General features: G+C 37.7%; 1 protein-coding gene across 1 annotated transcript in view; it reads right to left on the bottom strand.

The window, feature by feature from the left end:
- The window catches only part of LOC125224634, a 169903-nt gene that overhangs the window by 35182 nt on the left and 120092 nt on the right, over window positions 1–14629 (bottom strand). Inside the window, exons 10-14 of the mRNA XM_048128059.1 lie at window positions 10073–10105; window positions 8920–8985; window positions 7057–7154; window positions 6469–6638; window positions 222–4844 (exon numbers count right to left, since the gene is read on the bottom strand). Of these exons, the coding sequence (XP_047984016.1) occupies window positions 222–4844; window positions 6469–6638; window positions 7057–7154; window positions 8920–8985; window positions 10073–10105 (4990 nt within the window). The remainder of the gene's footprint in view (window positions 1–221; window positions 4845–6468; window positions 6639–7056; window positions 7155–8919; window positions 8986–10072; window positions 10106–14629) is intronic.

The raw sequence follows: 14629 nt of genomic DNA, 5'->3' as shown, positions 1-14629 counted from the left end.
AAAAAATGCAATGATAACAGAAATCTACAAATGAGGCTTTAGCTAAAGAATTTATTGATTGGTTTCGGAACGCGAAAAAAAATAGCATCCTTTAAGTGGGACAATGGAAGATAGGCACGCGATGTGACAATCAATAAATCCCTTAACCCGGATATGATTTTTACAAAAGGCAGCTCCAAAATTGAACAATGAGAAAAGGATGAATTAAAAATAAATTTAACCTTGAAATGTGACCGTGTGACGCGAAGGCGTGACGAAGGGCGCTAGCCGGTAGGGCCACGAGGCAGGCGGCGGCCGCGGCGGCGCGCGCGGGGGCTCGTAGCGGCTCGCCGGTCTATGTGCCGATGCATTAAATTCTTGTTTTGCGAACACATCGCTTTTTAATATCGAACTTAATTTAACCGGATCTTTGGCATGCGGCTTAATCACTTTTTTTACTGGCGATTTCCTCCCGTTAACCAAACTAGAAGTATCTTTAATTGATCTATTATTATCGCTTCGTTTGGGGTACCGATGCGCTATCCACGGACCGGCTAGATATGGCGCGATGTCTCGCAGCTCGCTCATGTCAGGAGCGGAAGCGTATATTTGCCCTAGCAGTGACATAGTTTCGAACCGGCGTCGAATACGATTCACTTCTCCGGGGCGACATTCTAACGCTTCTTCGGCTGATCTGGAGCGTGGTGTGGTACGTCTTCGAAGAGCTGCTAATTTTGATATGATATCGATATGAGGCATGTAACGATTAGTCGGACGAAGAGGGACTCGCGCGACGGGTAGCACAGATTTTTGCTTGTACCGTCGGGTGTCGTAATTTTGGACATTTTGTGATATTTCAGGGTCGCTGCGGTGTCGGCGCAGCACGGCGCCGGCCGCGGTGGGCGAGTCGAAGCGGCGGGCCAGGCGGCGCACCTCCCCCGCGCGAGCCAGGTTGAGGTAGGCGCGCCAGTACCGCTCCGGGTCGGGCGACGGGCTCCGACTGCGCCAGATCGTCTCCTCGCTCGAGCACGGTAGCGTGTCTGGTGTACGCCGTCCTGTCACGTACACTTCCGAATGGGGTGAAGGCGACCTCGATAATATTCCGGGCTTCGGCGGAAGCGATAAAAATTTGCTTTTTTCGCTTTCGCCGAATAATTCTTTAAAATTTGTGCAAGATTGCGATTGAAATATGTGTGGTTTTTGAGGTTCTTCTTTTTTATCTTCCACTATGTTGTCTTTACATTTATTTTCAGTTTCTTTGTCGTCTGAACTATCTCTGGCGTGGTAAATTATTTTAGCTTGATCGACAGTGTTTTGCACGGACTCAAAATATTCAACTTTTTTCTTAACATCTTTGCTGGGTCCCCTGTAAATAACAGTCTTATTAGAAACATCTGAACTTCCTGTTTCAGTTTCGCTTGCAGATGAAGGGTGTGCAGTTTCAACGTGTTCTGCCTGAAGGGCTTGCTTACTCTCAATAGTCTCATTTTCTTCATTTTCATCCATAACACCCACCGTTGATGAAGCGTTTGAAGGGATCAGTGGATGTTCTGGTTGAATAGGTAAGGGCTGGGGCGTTACTTTTGTGTTTTCTTCAGAGGATGACCCATCTAGTTTGTTTATTCTGTTCATAATTTCTTTACTCAAAGTTTGGGATATTTTTCTTTTTTCGTTTTCACTGAGACTCATTTGTATTTTATTAACATTATTCTTGAGATCTTTAACTGATGGCACTGAACATGCGATAGCTGCAATTGAGTCTGATTTGATTAATTCGTGTTCTTTGACAGGGGATGAACAAGAAGAATTAAGAGAATTACTTCTTACATGTAACGTGGAGTTTTTTACATCTTTGGTGTCTTTTACTTCTACGTAATATTTGTCAATATCTTTCGATGACTTCGATTCCAGCTCTTTGCTGTATATGGCATTCAATTGGTTTTTTAAAGCATTTACTTGTTCCATCGACAAACTGCTCCATAAACGGTTGCCAAGACCAATCCTTTTGCGAAGTTCTGTAATTGAAGCATCTTGCAACATTACTGTAGGTTTTTGGTACACTACAGAATCTCGATTTGTTTTATTTTCATCCTTTCTGTTAATGTTGAAAGCAGTTTCAGCAACACTAGTGCCTCTCCAAAGAGGTTTGTATGTATCCCTAGACTGTTCCAATTCCAAAGAATCAAATTCAATTCCTTGTTGAAATTGTTCTTTCAGATCTTCTACAGATTTTTCCTTAATTCTCAGTCCCCGGTCACTGTCATAGTTCCACCTAAAATCCTTTACATCTCTGGGATAAAATAAAACGTCATTTTCTGTTTGTGCAATTCTTAGCTTGTGATAAAGATTGTTTAGTTCTTCTTCAGCCCTTTCTATAGCTCGAATTTTTTTCCAGCGATCAAAATCAATAATTTCTTCGTCTTTTTTTCTATGACGTAAATCAGCTGTTGATGTAGCCCTTTCCAACTCTCCCACTCTTTCTAAATATGAATAGTACCTGTTAAGTTCTCTAAACCTCTCGGATCTCGATTTGGAATTTTCCATGTCACGAATGTACTCGTCATAATCTGGATCCTCCGAAGGAATATTTGGATTGCTTTTAGTTTTTGTAATTCTTATAGTAACAGGCTGTCTTTTCTTGGCATCGTCTGCACTTCTCGTACGTATGATTTTTTTGGGCTCCACCTCCTCATTAAGCTTCCCATTTTGGATACGTACATTATGTATTCTTCGATACGATGGGGACCTAAAAGAAACTGGTGATGTCGATTGACTTCTACTTGGTGTTCCTAAAGCGTTCTTTTTTTGAACTTTAGGCGAGACAGGTCGAGAAGTCTGAGAAAAGAAAATCGTCGATGGTTGCAATCTCTCTTCAAAATGTATTCCTTTTTGTTCAACCTTGGGTTTTTTATGTGTTACTACTGGCGACACTGGCCGCGCAGTTTCAGTGAATATTATTTTAGTTGGGGACATTGACTGTCTTTTAACTTTACAACCTTGATCATGTTGACTCTGCGTTTGTTTACGAGTAATTTTAGGTGAAACTGGCCGAGATGTCTGAGAGAAAATTAATTTTGAAGGTGACAAGGAATCTCTCTGAGGCTTGTCTGGTTTGTTTGGTGACATCTCACGTTTATTAAATATGACCGTAGGAGATTTAGGCCGAGATGTTTGTGAGAAATACAACTTGTTTGTTGGAGGTTCACTTCTACTTCTCACAGTAGCAAGGGAGGAATTTGACCCAAATTCTTCACATTTTGATAAGCTATCGAACTTGCGTATTTCCTTGTACATCCTCCCAGGCCAAGATATGGAGCGCGGGGCTTGAACTTTGACAGGACTAGGATATCTATCCCACATTTTAAAACGAGATAAGGAGACTGGTTTCCTATGTATCAAATATGTGTTTAATGATTTCGTAGTGTAATTGTCTTGTGGGAATGACTGGAACATTTTGGCTTTTTGCAGGACAGATGTTTTTTCTTCCGGGGACAGCTGTGATATTGACGGCACATGTATACCCCCTAAGAATAGATGTTGGAAGAACGAGTCCGATACCACGGCATCACGAGTTTGTTGGATGTCCTTGGCACTTATTTTAATATTTCTTAAGTCTTCAAAGGATCCGAAATTAGACACGTCGATAGATGTGTCTCCAAATTGACTAACAGAATCACAATCGTCTGATGACTTGGTAGCACTCTTTACTTTCGACGATTTTATTTTGGAGGGTTTCTTCGCTGGCTTATTAATATCCTTTGACTTTTTACTACATGACTCATGGCACGGGACACTACGAGGTCTTAAAATAACGCTATCAAGCAATTTCTTTTTTCTCAAATTAGTCACTGTCGCGGTTTTGATTTGGCTTTGATTTTTCGCAACCCCAGAAGCTTTGGAAACGGTCGATACCTGAAGTGGTTTCGTCTGTCTGTTAGCGTCAGGTTTGGAATTTAAACACGGACTTGATTTAGCTTGATTTGACAACTTATATTTTTGCACTCTTTCAGCAGTCCTCATCATGTCACGACTTCTGTGTGAAGCCAAATTTGCATTAGACTTTAAATTAGATACACTCGATGTTGCTTTCAAAGGGCTCAATCTTGACGAACTAATATTGGGTTTTGTTACGGGTTTTGGTTTTATTTTCGATATTTCGATTCGTTCATTACGTTTTTCTGCACTCCATAACTTATCTATCGGGGTTACTTTGTCTAAAATATTTGAAATGGGTGTTCTTCTGCCAGCACCACCTTCGATGACAACAGATACTTGGGAGTCGCTATATCTGCTATGCAACGGTTTGGCATATTCTGTGGGTAACAGAGTATTTCTTGGTGAACCAAAGCTGCTTGTTCCGGTAGCTCTAATTTCATTTGCTAAATTTTTAGGCAGACTCCTTGTAACCGAAGCAGTGTTTTTTCTATTAACAGCTGGTGGTGCAGACAAAGACATGATTCGACTTCGTGTTTTATCAGTGGGAATTTTGTTATTTGGCTCCTTTTTACTGAGTATTTGTGTATTTTGCCTCGTTAGTTTGTGGCTAATTTTGTTTTTAAGAAAATCCACATTAGATTGAGAGGGCAGAGTAGGAGCTGAAGACTTGGCAGGCGAGGTAGATGTCACAAGTCTTAACGTCCGACTGTTTTTGGAAGATATCCTTCGAGGAGGGGCGGGAGGATAATTTGCGATTCTAGTTGGCACGTCAACACTTATGAAGGAAGGTCCTTTCTTCTTGAATTTGGTGTCTCGTTCAATGCCAGTGACTGGGTAGCAAATAACTTCTTGTAATTGAGGCGACTTCTTGTGGACTCTTATCTTCGTCAGTGTGGGAGAAATCGGAATGTATTCAATTTCCGATTCGTCTGTGGAATTTTAACCACCGTTCAATAGCACATTCTTCATGTAATGTGTGCTCGTTAGAGGTGGGTAAAACGTGGATGTGCTTTCGCATTTACGTGTCTTTAAAGCATTTTTGCGACTAATTGTGAAACTACTAAAGTCGTGTCAAATACGTGTACTTAATTTGAGTGATTGTTTAATTTTGGAGTTTAATTTTAATACATGCATTACCTGTTAACGTTGTCAGCCGAAGACCCAGCACCATGTTATAATATAAATTATGCATGCGGAATTAAAATACAAATATGGACTTACCTCATATGAGTTAGATATCGAACTAATATGGTACGCGGGCAGAATCGTAGTGATTATGTGTGACCTTGAGCGAGCAAACCTAACAATAGTGGACATGTGGACCATGTATGTGTCATACAGATGCGCCGACCTTAACTGAATTGTAGGGGATTTTATCAGCAGTTCTCGAAAAGTTTGTACAAAAGTTAAGGAAAAAGTTAAATTTGATTTTATTATTCCTATTTTGTTACCAAGATTTTTTTATATGAATTGAGATTTTAGTAAATTTTATTTCGTCATTAAGGTTCTCTAGTATCTATACTTTCTTAATTATAACAATTATCCAGTACATATCTTACGAAAGTCGACTTATATTACTAAATGTTGGTAACAAAATAGGATCAATTAAAATTTGCTGACGTGGCTATGTACAAAGTTGACGGGAACTGCTCTTATATATAATGTTCCGATGCATTTATTGAGAAATATAATAAACGAATTACAACAGCCTTTTGACGTAAAACTAAATATAAGTACCTTTCTAGTTCCAAGATTTTTTAAATACAATCACATAAAATGATAAATAAATGCCGCAAATAAAGTTAAACCACCACCGTCACCGATTACTCTATTCTACATTTTACATGCAGTTTATGTTACATCATTTTGGATTATTTCTGTAAAATTAATCTAATTTACTTACTACTAAAAGCAATCATTCCGTTTTGCGATTTATATCCTTATTAAATATTGTACTTATAATATTTTTATACGTCTATATATCTATCAAAAATATAGATATGTAAAGAAATGACTAGCTGTATGGATAAATCATAATTCATAATTCTTTTACATTAGGTATATACGTATGCTAAGTAATAACCAAAACCATTGAATTAAATGGAACAATTTTCTTCTGGAATGTCTCACAAATTACTTTTAGTCGTTTTCTTACATACACCATTTTTCTCGGAAAACATCTCGTAATAAACAATCAGTGGTCGACAAAGGCGATTTGTTCAAATAATAAGGGCCAGTTGCAGCAACCACAGTTAACAGACACATCAACGTCACGCAGCAGTAGTCTATGGAAATTTCCAAAAAAAAAAATTGCAAACGCTAATTAAATTCGGTAATGTTTGATGCAACCGACCCTAAATGTTTGTTGCGCCCGCCAGCTGATGTCGCAAGGAGCGGGCTCAGGTGAAATTGTAGTTAAAATTTGGCGCATCGCGTACGCGTCCTGGTCAGAAAGCGATGCTCATACTATTTTTCGTCGACCCGTCATGCACACAAACACACGAGCTAGCGGTCGCTACAAAACCGAAACCTCCACCTATCCTCATTAGTTACCTGTCCTCGGTGGTGCGGGCGAACGGAACCCTCGGAGCGGGGGCTCGCCGCCCGCCTGCAGGTCGCGGTAGGCGGCCCGCCGCTCTGCGGGGGACAGTGGTCCTTCTGTGTCGTCGCGGCGACGGAACACGAGCGTTGAGTCAGACTCGTAGCCTGACTCTTTTAGGGCTCTGTTGGATAAAAGAAGCAGTTAGTGTCAATATATCATGGGCAATAAATGAAAATGCAAGACACCGTCATCGGTTTTTTTTTGTTTTGCTTGGGGATCCAAAGTAAATCGACAGCATAACCAGTAAAATTTGTATAACTACCTACACTCGTTTGAGCGTAACCAAACCTGAGGAGAAACTGGGCCTTACTGGGATGAATGCTTTCGTCACGATGTTTTTTTTTAAAGCGATTGGCAAGTATCAAATGAATACGATTGATTACATACACAATTTTCTCTCCTCCCACTTCACAGTCACTCACTTCTAAGTCCCACATACATAGAGCAATCCTTCCCACATAAGAATATCTACGGTAGATATTCTACCCACACATATTCAAAGTTTAAATTAGCAATGAATGCAAATCAAAGAAACTCACCTTGCCATATTAGATTTAGATAAAATGGCAGACGTAATATCTTTCTTCTCTTTCGGTGATGCTTGTGGCAGTGACGTCGTGCTCTGTGCTGATATTTGCTGCAAACAGAATTCTACGCTTATTCATAATAATCATGGGGTGTAGTGTAGTTATGTAAATGTAGATACTGTGGAACCTGGACAGATGGAACCTGAATAAAACAAAGCCTCGTATGATGTAACGGAACCATATACCTAATTTGACAAATTTCAAAATGAACATTAGCTAAAATATACGGTAATATTATTCTATTTTATGAAACCTTTTCACGGGATCTTTGAAATTGGGATACGTATGTTGGTTTGTAAATGTAATAACTAAACATGTAGATTGAATTATTTTCAACTCCCTAGATACTATAGGTATCCTTGTAATTTATTCATCCAGGTTTCACCAAAGTATTTAAATGAGAGAATACCATATAAGATCTTAAAACAAAATGGATTCACATCACGAAAGTATCGTGCTTTCATGCTTTCACTGAAACAGTGTTGATAACTTAGTACCATAGTATTGTAAAAGCAATTTGAATATTGCTTTTATACCTATTTACATAAATAAAGAAATAAACGTATATAAAAACACAATTAGTCAACGAACATGCCAGCAACAACAAAAATCTGTACAAATAAACAAAGACAAAATGTTACACAATGATAATAATTATAATTAAGACATCCAATTAATATATCATGCCAGATACAGACAAAGCAAAAACAGATTTATCGTTTTTTCCAGAGAAAATAAAGTGTTCATTGGAATTAGATCGAGTGAATTAACGTTTGCGGCGTGTTATTTATGAGCACACTGCTATGAGTTTGTTTATTCAATTACATTAATAACTCGTCAAAGTTTTTATTCTCGAAGAAATGTATTTAATAATTTTTTTTAAAGGGACGTCCAGATCTGCTCAAATCACTCGTTTATAGAGCCCAATTGGTTAGTCATTAGATCAGGCAGGCAATTATGGTCGCGCGATAAATAATAAAACAGCAGGCCGTCCCTATCGCACTATTTGTAAGTGCGATAGGGACAGCACGATGTTTTATCATTAATTGAGCGACCATGATTGCTACAGGATGCATTTTATTGAGTAGTGAAAAACGTCACCGTAAGTAAACAAGGGTCAGTTAAGTCAGTCTCACCAATCCCTCGCAAAATTTCAGTCAATATTTTTCTGCAATATATAGTCCTCAAGTCCAGTTTCATAAGTTTCATAACATACTTCGCGTAAAAAATAACACTTATTATTTACATTACATGCCATGCATGATATAGGGTAGGTACACTAGGTACCTATAAAAAGTGAAGATATGTCAAAATAACATATGGAATCAAACACATTGAACTTCCAACCAGGGTACGAGCAGTTTTTGTGCAACTACTACTAAAATGGTATCACTTTTCTCAATTTGCTTCACTCATGAACGCATAATGGTGGAATCATATATATATCAACATCGAGCCGCATTTTATACACGAAAAGTCGCTCTTATTACGTATGAAGATGTGTGGAAATTCATACGTAGGTACGTGCGTACTTACGTATCGGAAAGCAGAAATCATGCGTTCGCATCTTCATCGATGCTGATAGATATGATTTCACCCTAAAGCTGAGTTTACACATGCAAGTTAATGCTGCAAGTTTTGAAACAGGTATATGCAAGAAAGAGATACAGATATTTGCCACTCACTCTTACCCATAGTTGCATCTCAAAACTTGCAGCAATAACTTGCTGGTGTAAACTCAGCTTGACATTATCCTCACTTTTCCATACATCACAGACACCAAATGCATACAGGCAGACATGTTAAGGTCCTTACGCTCTTCTGAATCGCGCGAGCGAGCAATGTGGTGTAAGGGGGCAGGGGTGAGTTGTCGTCTAGCCACTGTTAGTTCCGCCGATTAGTGACCGAGAGGGAAAACAGGTTAGTGCATTTGGGCATAGACAACTGTATTAACACTAAAGTGTCTAGATTGAACTAGAATTTATTGCTTTTCTATAGATACATAATATATAGTATGTAAAGTAAAGCAGTAATTAGTAAATTCCACCCAAGCTCCCATCAAACATGGTAAAAAGCTGGGACAACGCAAGGAATATGATCGGCACAGAGTCGTAGAGGACTCCACTAAATTTCTTGTACCACTTAAACAAGGTAGGCCCAATTTGGGTAAGATAATTCTTCGCCAATATTATTAAAAATATATATATTCACACTGATAACAGAAATAAAGACAACTTGTTTCCAATAACTAATCTAGCGACAGGACTTTTTATATTAATTATTATGGTACATTATAAATTACGTAATCAAATTCACCTTCTGTAATTATCCAATATGAATAGCTGATATTGATAATCTAAACACATGGAAGTCTTTGGCTTCAATGAGACCACTTTTGGGGTCTTAAGAAATACTTCAAGTCGTAACATCTACAGATATCAACATGGAGTACCTAACTACCTATACAGTTTCTGCATGGTTTATATGTGTAATAGTGGCGGCAGGGTCAGCACATGATTGCCGCTACAGTATGTCGGCTCGAGATAGACTACCCGTCCTTATATCATAAATACAGTTAGAAGAAGACGTATCATCTATATCGCGGCGACATACTCTCGCGGCAATCATGTGCTAGCCCTGCTGCAGATAAAGGTATGTACAGTCAGCATTAAAAATATATGTATGTTTAAAGTGCTAAAATATGTAAACAAGGCTTTATCACCTGTACACTAAGATACATACTTTTTGCACTTTGTCTATATTCATGTCTTTGTTGCTGCCTGTACCAAAAGTAATTGTACTCCATAAAGTAGACTCTTGTAGTAGATATACATTATTATTTAGCAATTAACCTAAGTCAGACATTTTCGAAACCCACATCTTAGCATAACTATGTAAATAAAAAAGTGTTAAATGGGTGAAGTACAGGGTTATCACAAACACATAGATAATAAAAAGATTTTCGTACCCCATCAAAAATGTCCATGACCTCGTCCCACCACTAGAAAAGAGAAATATATTGTTTTTTCTTTGATAGTGTTCTTCGTGGGTGTAATGAAATATGAGATTTAATCTACTATTTTTCTATTTTTCATACTACAGGGTTCAGGGATCTTGTAATATTAAGAACTAGCGAATGCTTACACAAATTGAAAAGAAAGTTGGTATTGAAATGCAGGTAGGTATGTATGAAATATCAAAAACTGCATTGCACCTTGGACAAATAATAAAAAGTTTATTTTATTGACTTTTTAATGTTAATTTATGAATGTTTGTTATACAGGCCACACAGATGGTAGTTCTACTTTCTGTTAATTTTATTCAGTTCTTAGACCTCTGATGAAAAAACAACTCACCACTTACAGTGTGGCAAAAAATAACAGAAATTAAAAAGTGGCAACATTGTAGTATTGTCCCTTTCAAATCATGGCTTAAAGGTCTCGTTACCAAGCCATAAAATCCTCAAAAAAAAAAAAAAAACCCTTTCAAATCAATTTGTGTGAGAAAACAGGGCACAAATATGATGCCATTGCGACTTTTTAATATCTACTCTTCAATTTGTACATACATAGATAGTGCTATATGTTGTAAACTTGTAATATAACATTACTTATCAGTCTTCTTTTATTATTTGTCCAAGGCATAAATTAAACAAATCTTTTTTTCTCCTATTCTTTTTGTGTCATCATTCATCATCGGGAGAGAGAGCGAGAGCGATATATACTACACCTGTATTCGTGCGTTCCGTGAATTTAATTACAAAGTGATAAAAACCTAACGGTATTCTTCTCAAAGTGACACCAAATTGAAGATAAGTGACAAGTTATGTGAAAAACACAAAATGGTCTCAAAATACGCAGTCGTAGTGCTAAAATAGTTATTAAAAGTGCTCCAACGGATACGATACAGTTAAAAATTAACAAAGGAAAACTGAACACTCTCGCCATTGGTCGATCATACGGCGATCATACGTCTGTCCCGCTTCCACTAAGCGGAAATCTACCACCGACATCTTCCCACCTCTGCGCTGATTGGCCGAATCCCAGCAAGCCGAAAGGTAATCAAAACAAACTAAACAAAGAAAAATGAAGTGCGTTACTTGCGATCTTGAAATTAAATACGATAGCGAAATGATAAAATGCACAAGATGCGGAAGGCAAAATCACCAATCTTGCCTGAACATGACTTCTGCATATTATATGGCTAACCATTTCACATTAGAAAAAAGCTGGATCTGTGAACTTTGCAAAAATGTCACCCGTCGTCCAAAACATGACAATACACCAATCAGAAAACCCTTTGAACGAAACTTAGACGAAACAACAATGTCAGTCGACGACCCCGCGCACGACCGTACGAATGCTAGCCTAGGGTCCCTGAGCCCTTTAAAAACGCCACCTAATATGTACTCTGGCAAGGAGAGTCCTATCACTCTCGACAGTATCAGTAAGCTGCTAGACCTTAAACTTAGAGAAAACAACCAGTCAATACTTACGGATCTCAAAAACACAATACAACTAGAGATAAACAAAACTATTGCTGACCTAAAAACAGACTTTACCTTACGCAATAATTTAATAACAACGGAGCAAACTAGCATAAAAAGTAGCATAACACTCATAGAAAGTAAAATAAAAGACCTAGAAAGGGAAAACACTACACTTCAACAAGAAATAAACCAACTGAGTCAACAAATAATTAAAAAACCGCAGGACACCGACGAGCAAAGCACGAATAGTAGAACAATCGTCTTGCATGGATTATCTGAATACCGCGATGAACACGAGATTGACCTTGAGAACCGTGTCATATACCTATGCCACGATGTGCTAGGCATCGACTTAACTGGGTACATAGAAGATATTTCCAGAATAGGAAGATATAGCAAGACCACTAGACCACTGAAAATAGAATTACTCAGCAAAAGAATGGCTAAGTATGTCCTTAAAAACTCCTGGCACTTTAAAAACACTGGATTATTTATATCCGACTACTTAACCGGACAGGCGCTAGAACAAAGGTAAACGGGAAAAAACTACGCAGGGATGGAGGCGCCTGCATACTACTTCGGGACGACATACTGTACGAGGAACGAAAGGATATTGTGGATTACTCGGTTGAATACACTATTGAAATCGCTGCCGTAGAACTTACCAAACTGAATGTGATTATTATTGTAATTTATTGGAACAGTAAAAACGTTGATACTTTCTATACACAATTAAGACTCGTCTTAGAACATTTAAATAAGAAATATAATAAAACATCGGTTATTCTCGGAGGCGATTTTAATACAAATGTTTTAGAAAATAATAGAAATTCTTCAACTCTGATACATCTCATGCTGGAATATAACTTTACGCAACACATCAAAGAACCGACACGAGTGACAAACACTTCGTCAACATGCTTAGACCTGATTTTCACTAATTTTATAAATAAATCTTTAAATACGTGCGTCCATGACTTTGGATTTTCTGACCACAAAGGAACTCTTCTACATACAAATATTACAAACGAAAATCCAAAAAAGCCCAATATGGCCTGGAAATACATAAACGATTATTTAACATGGGTAATATATTAAAATTTAAATTAGAGCTGCAAGAAATAGACTGGAACCACAAACTAGATCCGCGAAATGACGTAAATGAGAACTACCACATATTTGAAAGTACATTAAAAGAACTCTTAAACAAATGCATTCCAAAAATTTTAATCACAATAAAATCAAAAAATAAAAGAAAATGGCTTTCCAAAGGAATTAAATTATCGTGTAAGCACAAAAGACATTTAAAAATTCTAGTAACTTATACAAAACACCCAATCCTACGAAAACATTATAAACACTATGCCAAACTACTAAAACGCGCCATTTCACAATCAAAAAGAAATCAATATATAAACACATTACAGAACTCTGAGAACGTAACTATAGCTATGTGGAAAATAATTAAGGAACGCACAAACAAAATTATTAAACGACCACAACACAACATTGAATTAGCGATCAACAATAATCTTTCGTCTGACCCGAAACAAGTAGCAAACGCGTTCAATGCATTTTTTGCATCGGTCGGGCGAGTCGTCGAGGGGGAGGAGCCGCGCGGGCGGCCGGCTCCCCGCACACTCAACACCATGTACTTACGACCGGTCGAGCCGCGCGAAATAAATGCTATCATACGTAACTTGAAAAACAAAAGTAGTTATGGTATTGACGAATTACCGCCTAAATTAATTAAGAGCTGTGCTGATGAATTGACCTTACCGTATTATTTACTTGTAAATCAGTCGTTCTCCGAAGGAATATTCCCCGACCAATTAAAGACTGCTATTATTAAGCCCATTCATAAAAAAGGCACTAAGTCAGATCCCAACAATTATAGACCTATTGCTTTACTACCGACTTCATCAAAGATATTCGAACAAGCTATGTGCAAACGCCTGAACTCATTTTGCGAAAAATATTCAATTTTTAATGAAAGTCAGAACGGTTTTCGAAGAAACCGTTCAACTGTACTGGCCACTTATAAATACATACAAGAAGCGCTAAATATTATAAACGAAAGGAAATACGCGGTAGGTATTTTGCTAGATATGTCTAAAGCCTACGATCGAGTACAGTACAAAATTCTCTTAGACAAGTTACAGGAAATAGGTATAAGAGGTGCTGCTCATAAATGGTTTATCTCGTACCTCGAGAACCGTAAACAATATGTCGAGATACAGCACCACGACTACCAAACTGGCATGATCAATAACATTAAATCGGAAGCGCAATCTGTCAAACACTCCATTCCTCAAGGATCGTGTATAGGATGTTTGTTATTTTTAATATATATAAATAATCTCCCTAGAAATCTCAATGACATGTGTATACTTTTCGCGGACGATATTTCGATCATGACGTCCTGTCAAAATGACCTAAATCTAAAAAATGACATAAATGACATACTGACAAAACTGACAGACTGGTTGACTGACCATAACTTGGAGATAAATTTTTCAAAAACAAAACTTATACAATTTAGGCCATATCAAAAAAACGCACTAGACATAAATTATTCCTTTAAAGATAATGCAATAGAATGTGTAGATACATTTACCCTCCTTGGTCTGGATATTGATACACACCTAAATTGGAAAGCACATATCCAAAAACTAGCCAGCAAACTTTCAAAATTTATATACGCGCTAAGAGAATTAAAAAGATCGACAAACTTCGATTGCGCCCTTAAGGCCTACTACGCATACGCCTTTTCCTGGTTAAATTACGGGATAATACTTTGGGGAAACAGTACTGATATTGAAGAAATATTTATATTACAAAAAACTTGCATACGAATACTGGCAAATATTACGGTACCGGACAGTTGCAGACCCTATTTTATCAAGTATAAAATTATGACAGTAACTTCAATGTACATTTTCGAAATTTGTAAGTTCGTTAGAAAATATCCAAGTCTTTTTCCAAAAATAGCCGACCGTCCTCGACGGTACGAGAGTAGGCACAAACATAACCTGG

This window comes from Leguminivora glycinivorella, chromosome 3 (genome assembly GCF_023078275.1).
Source record: "Leguminivora glycinivorella isolate SPB_JAAS2020 chromosome 3, LegGlyc_1.1, whole genome shotgun sequence".
In the NCBI taxonomy this organism is placed as follows: Eukaryota; Metazoa; Arthropoda; class Insecta; order Lepidoptera; family Tortricidae; genus Leguminivora; species Leguminivora glycinivorella.
Note: the sequence above shows the minus strand (reverse complement) of the source record. Positions and strands in the feature narration are given on the sequence as shown.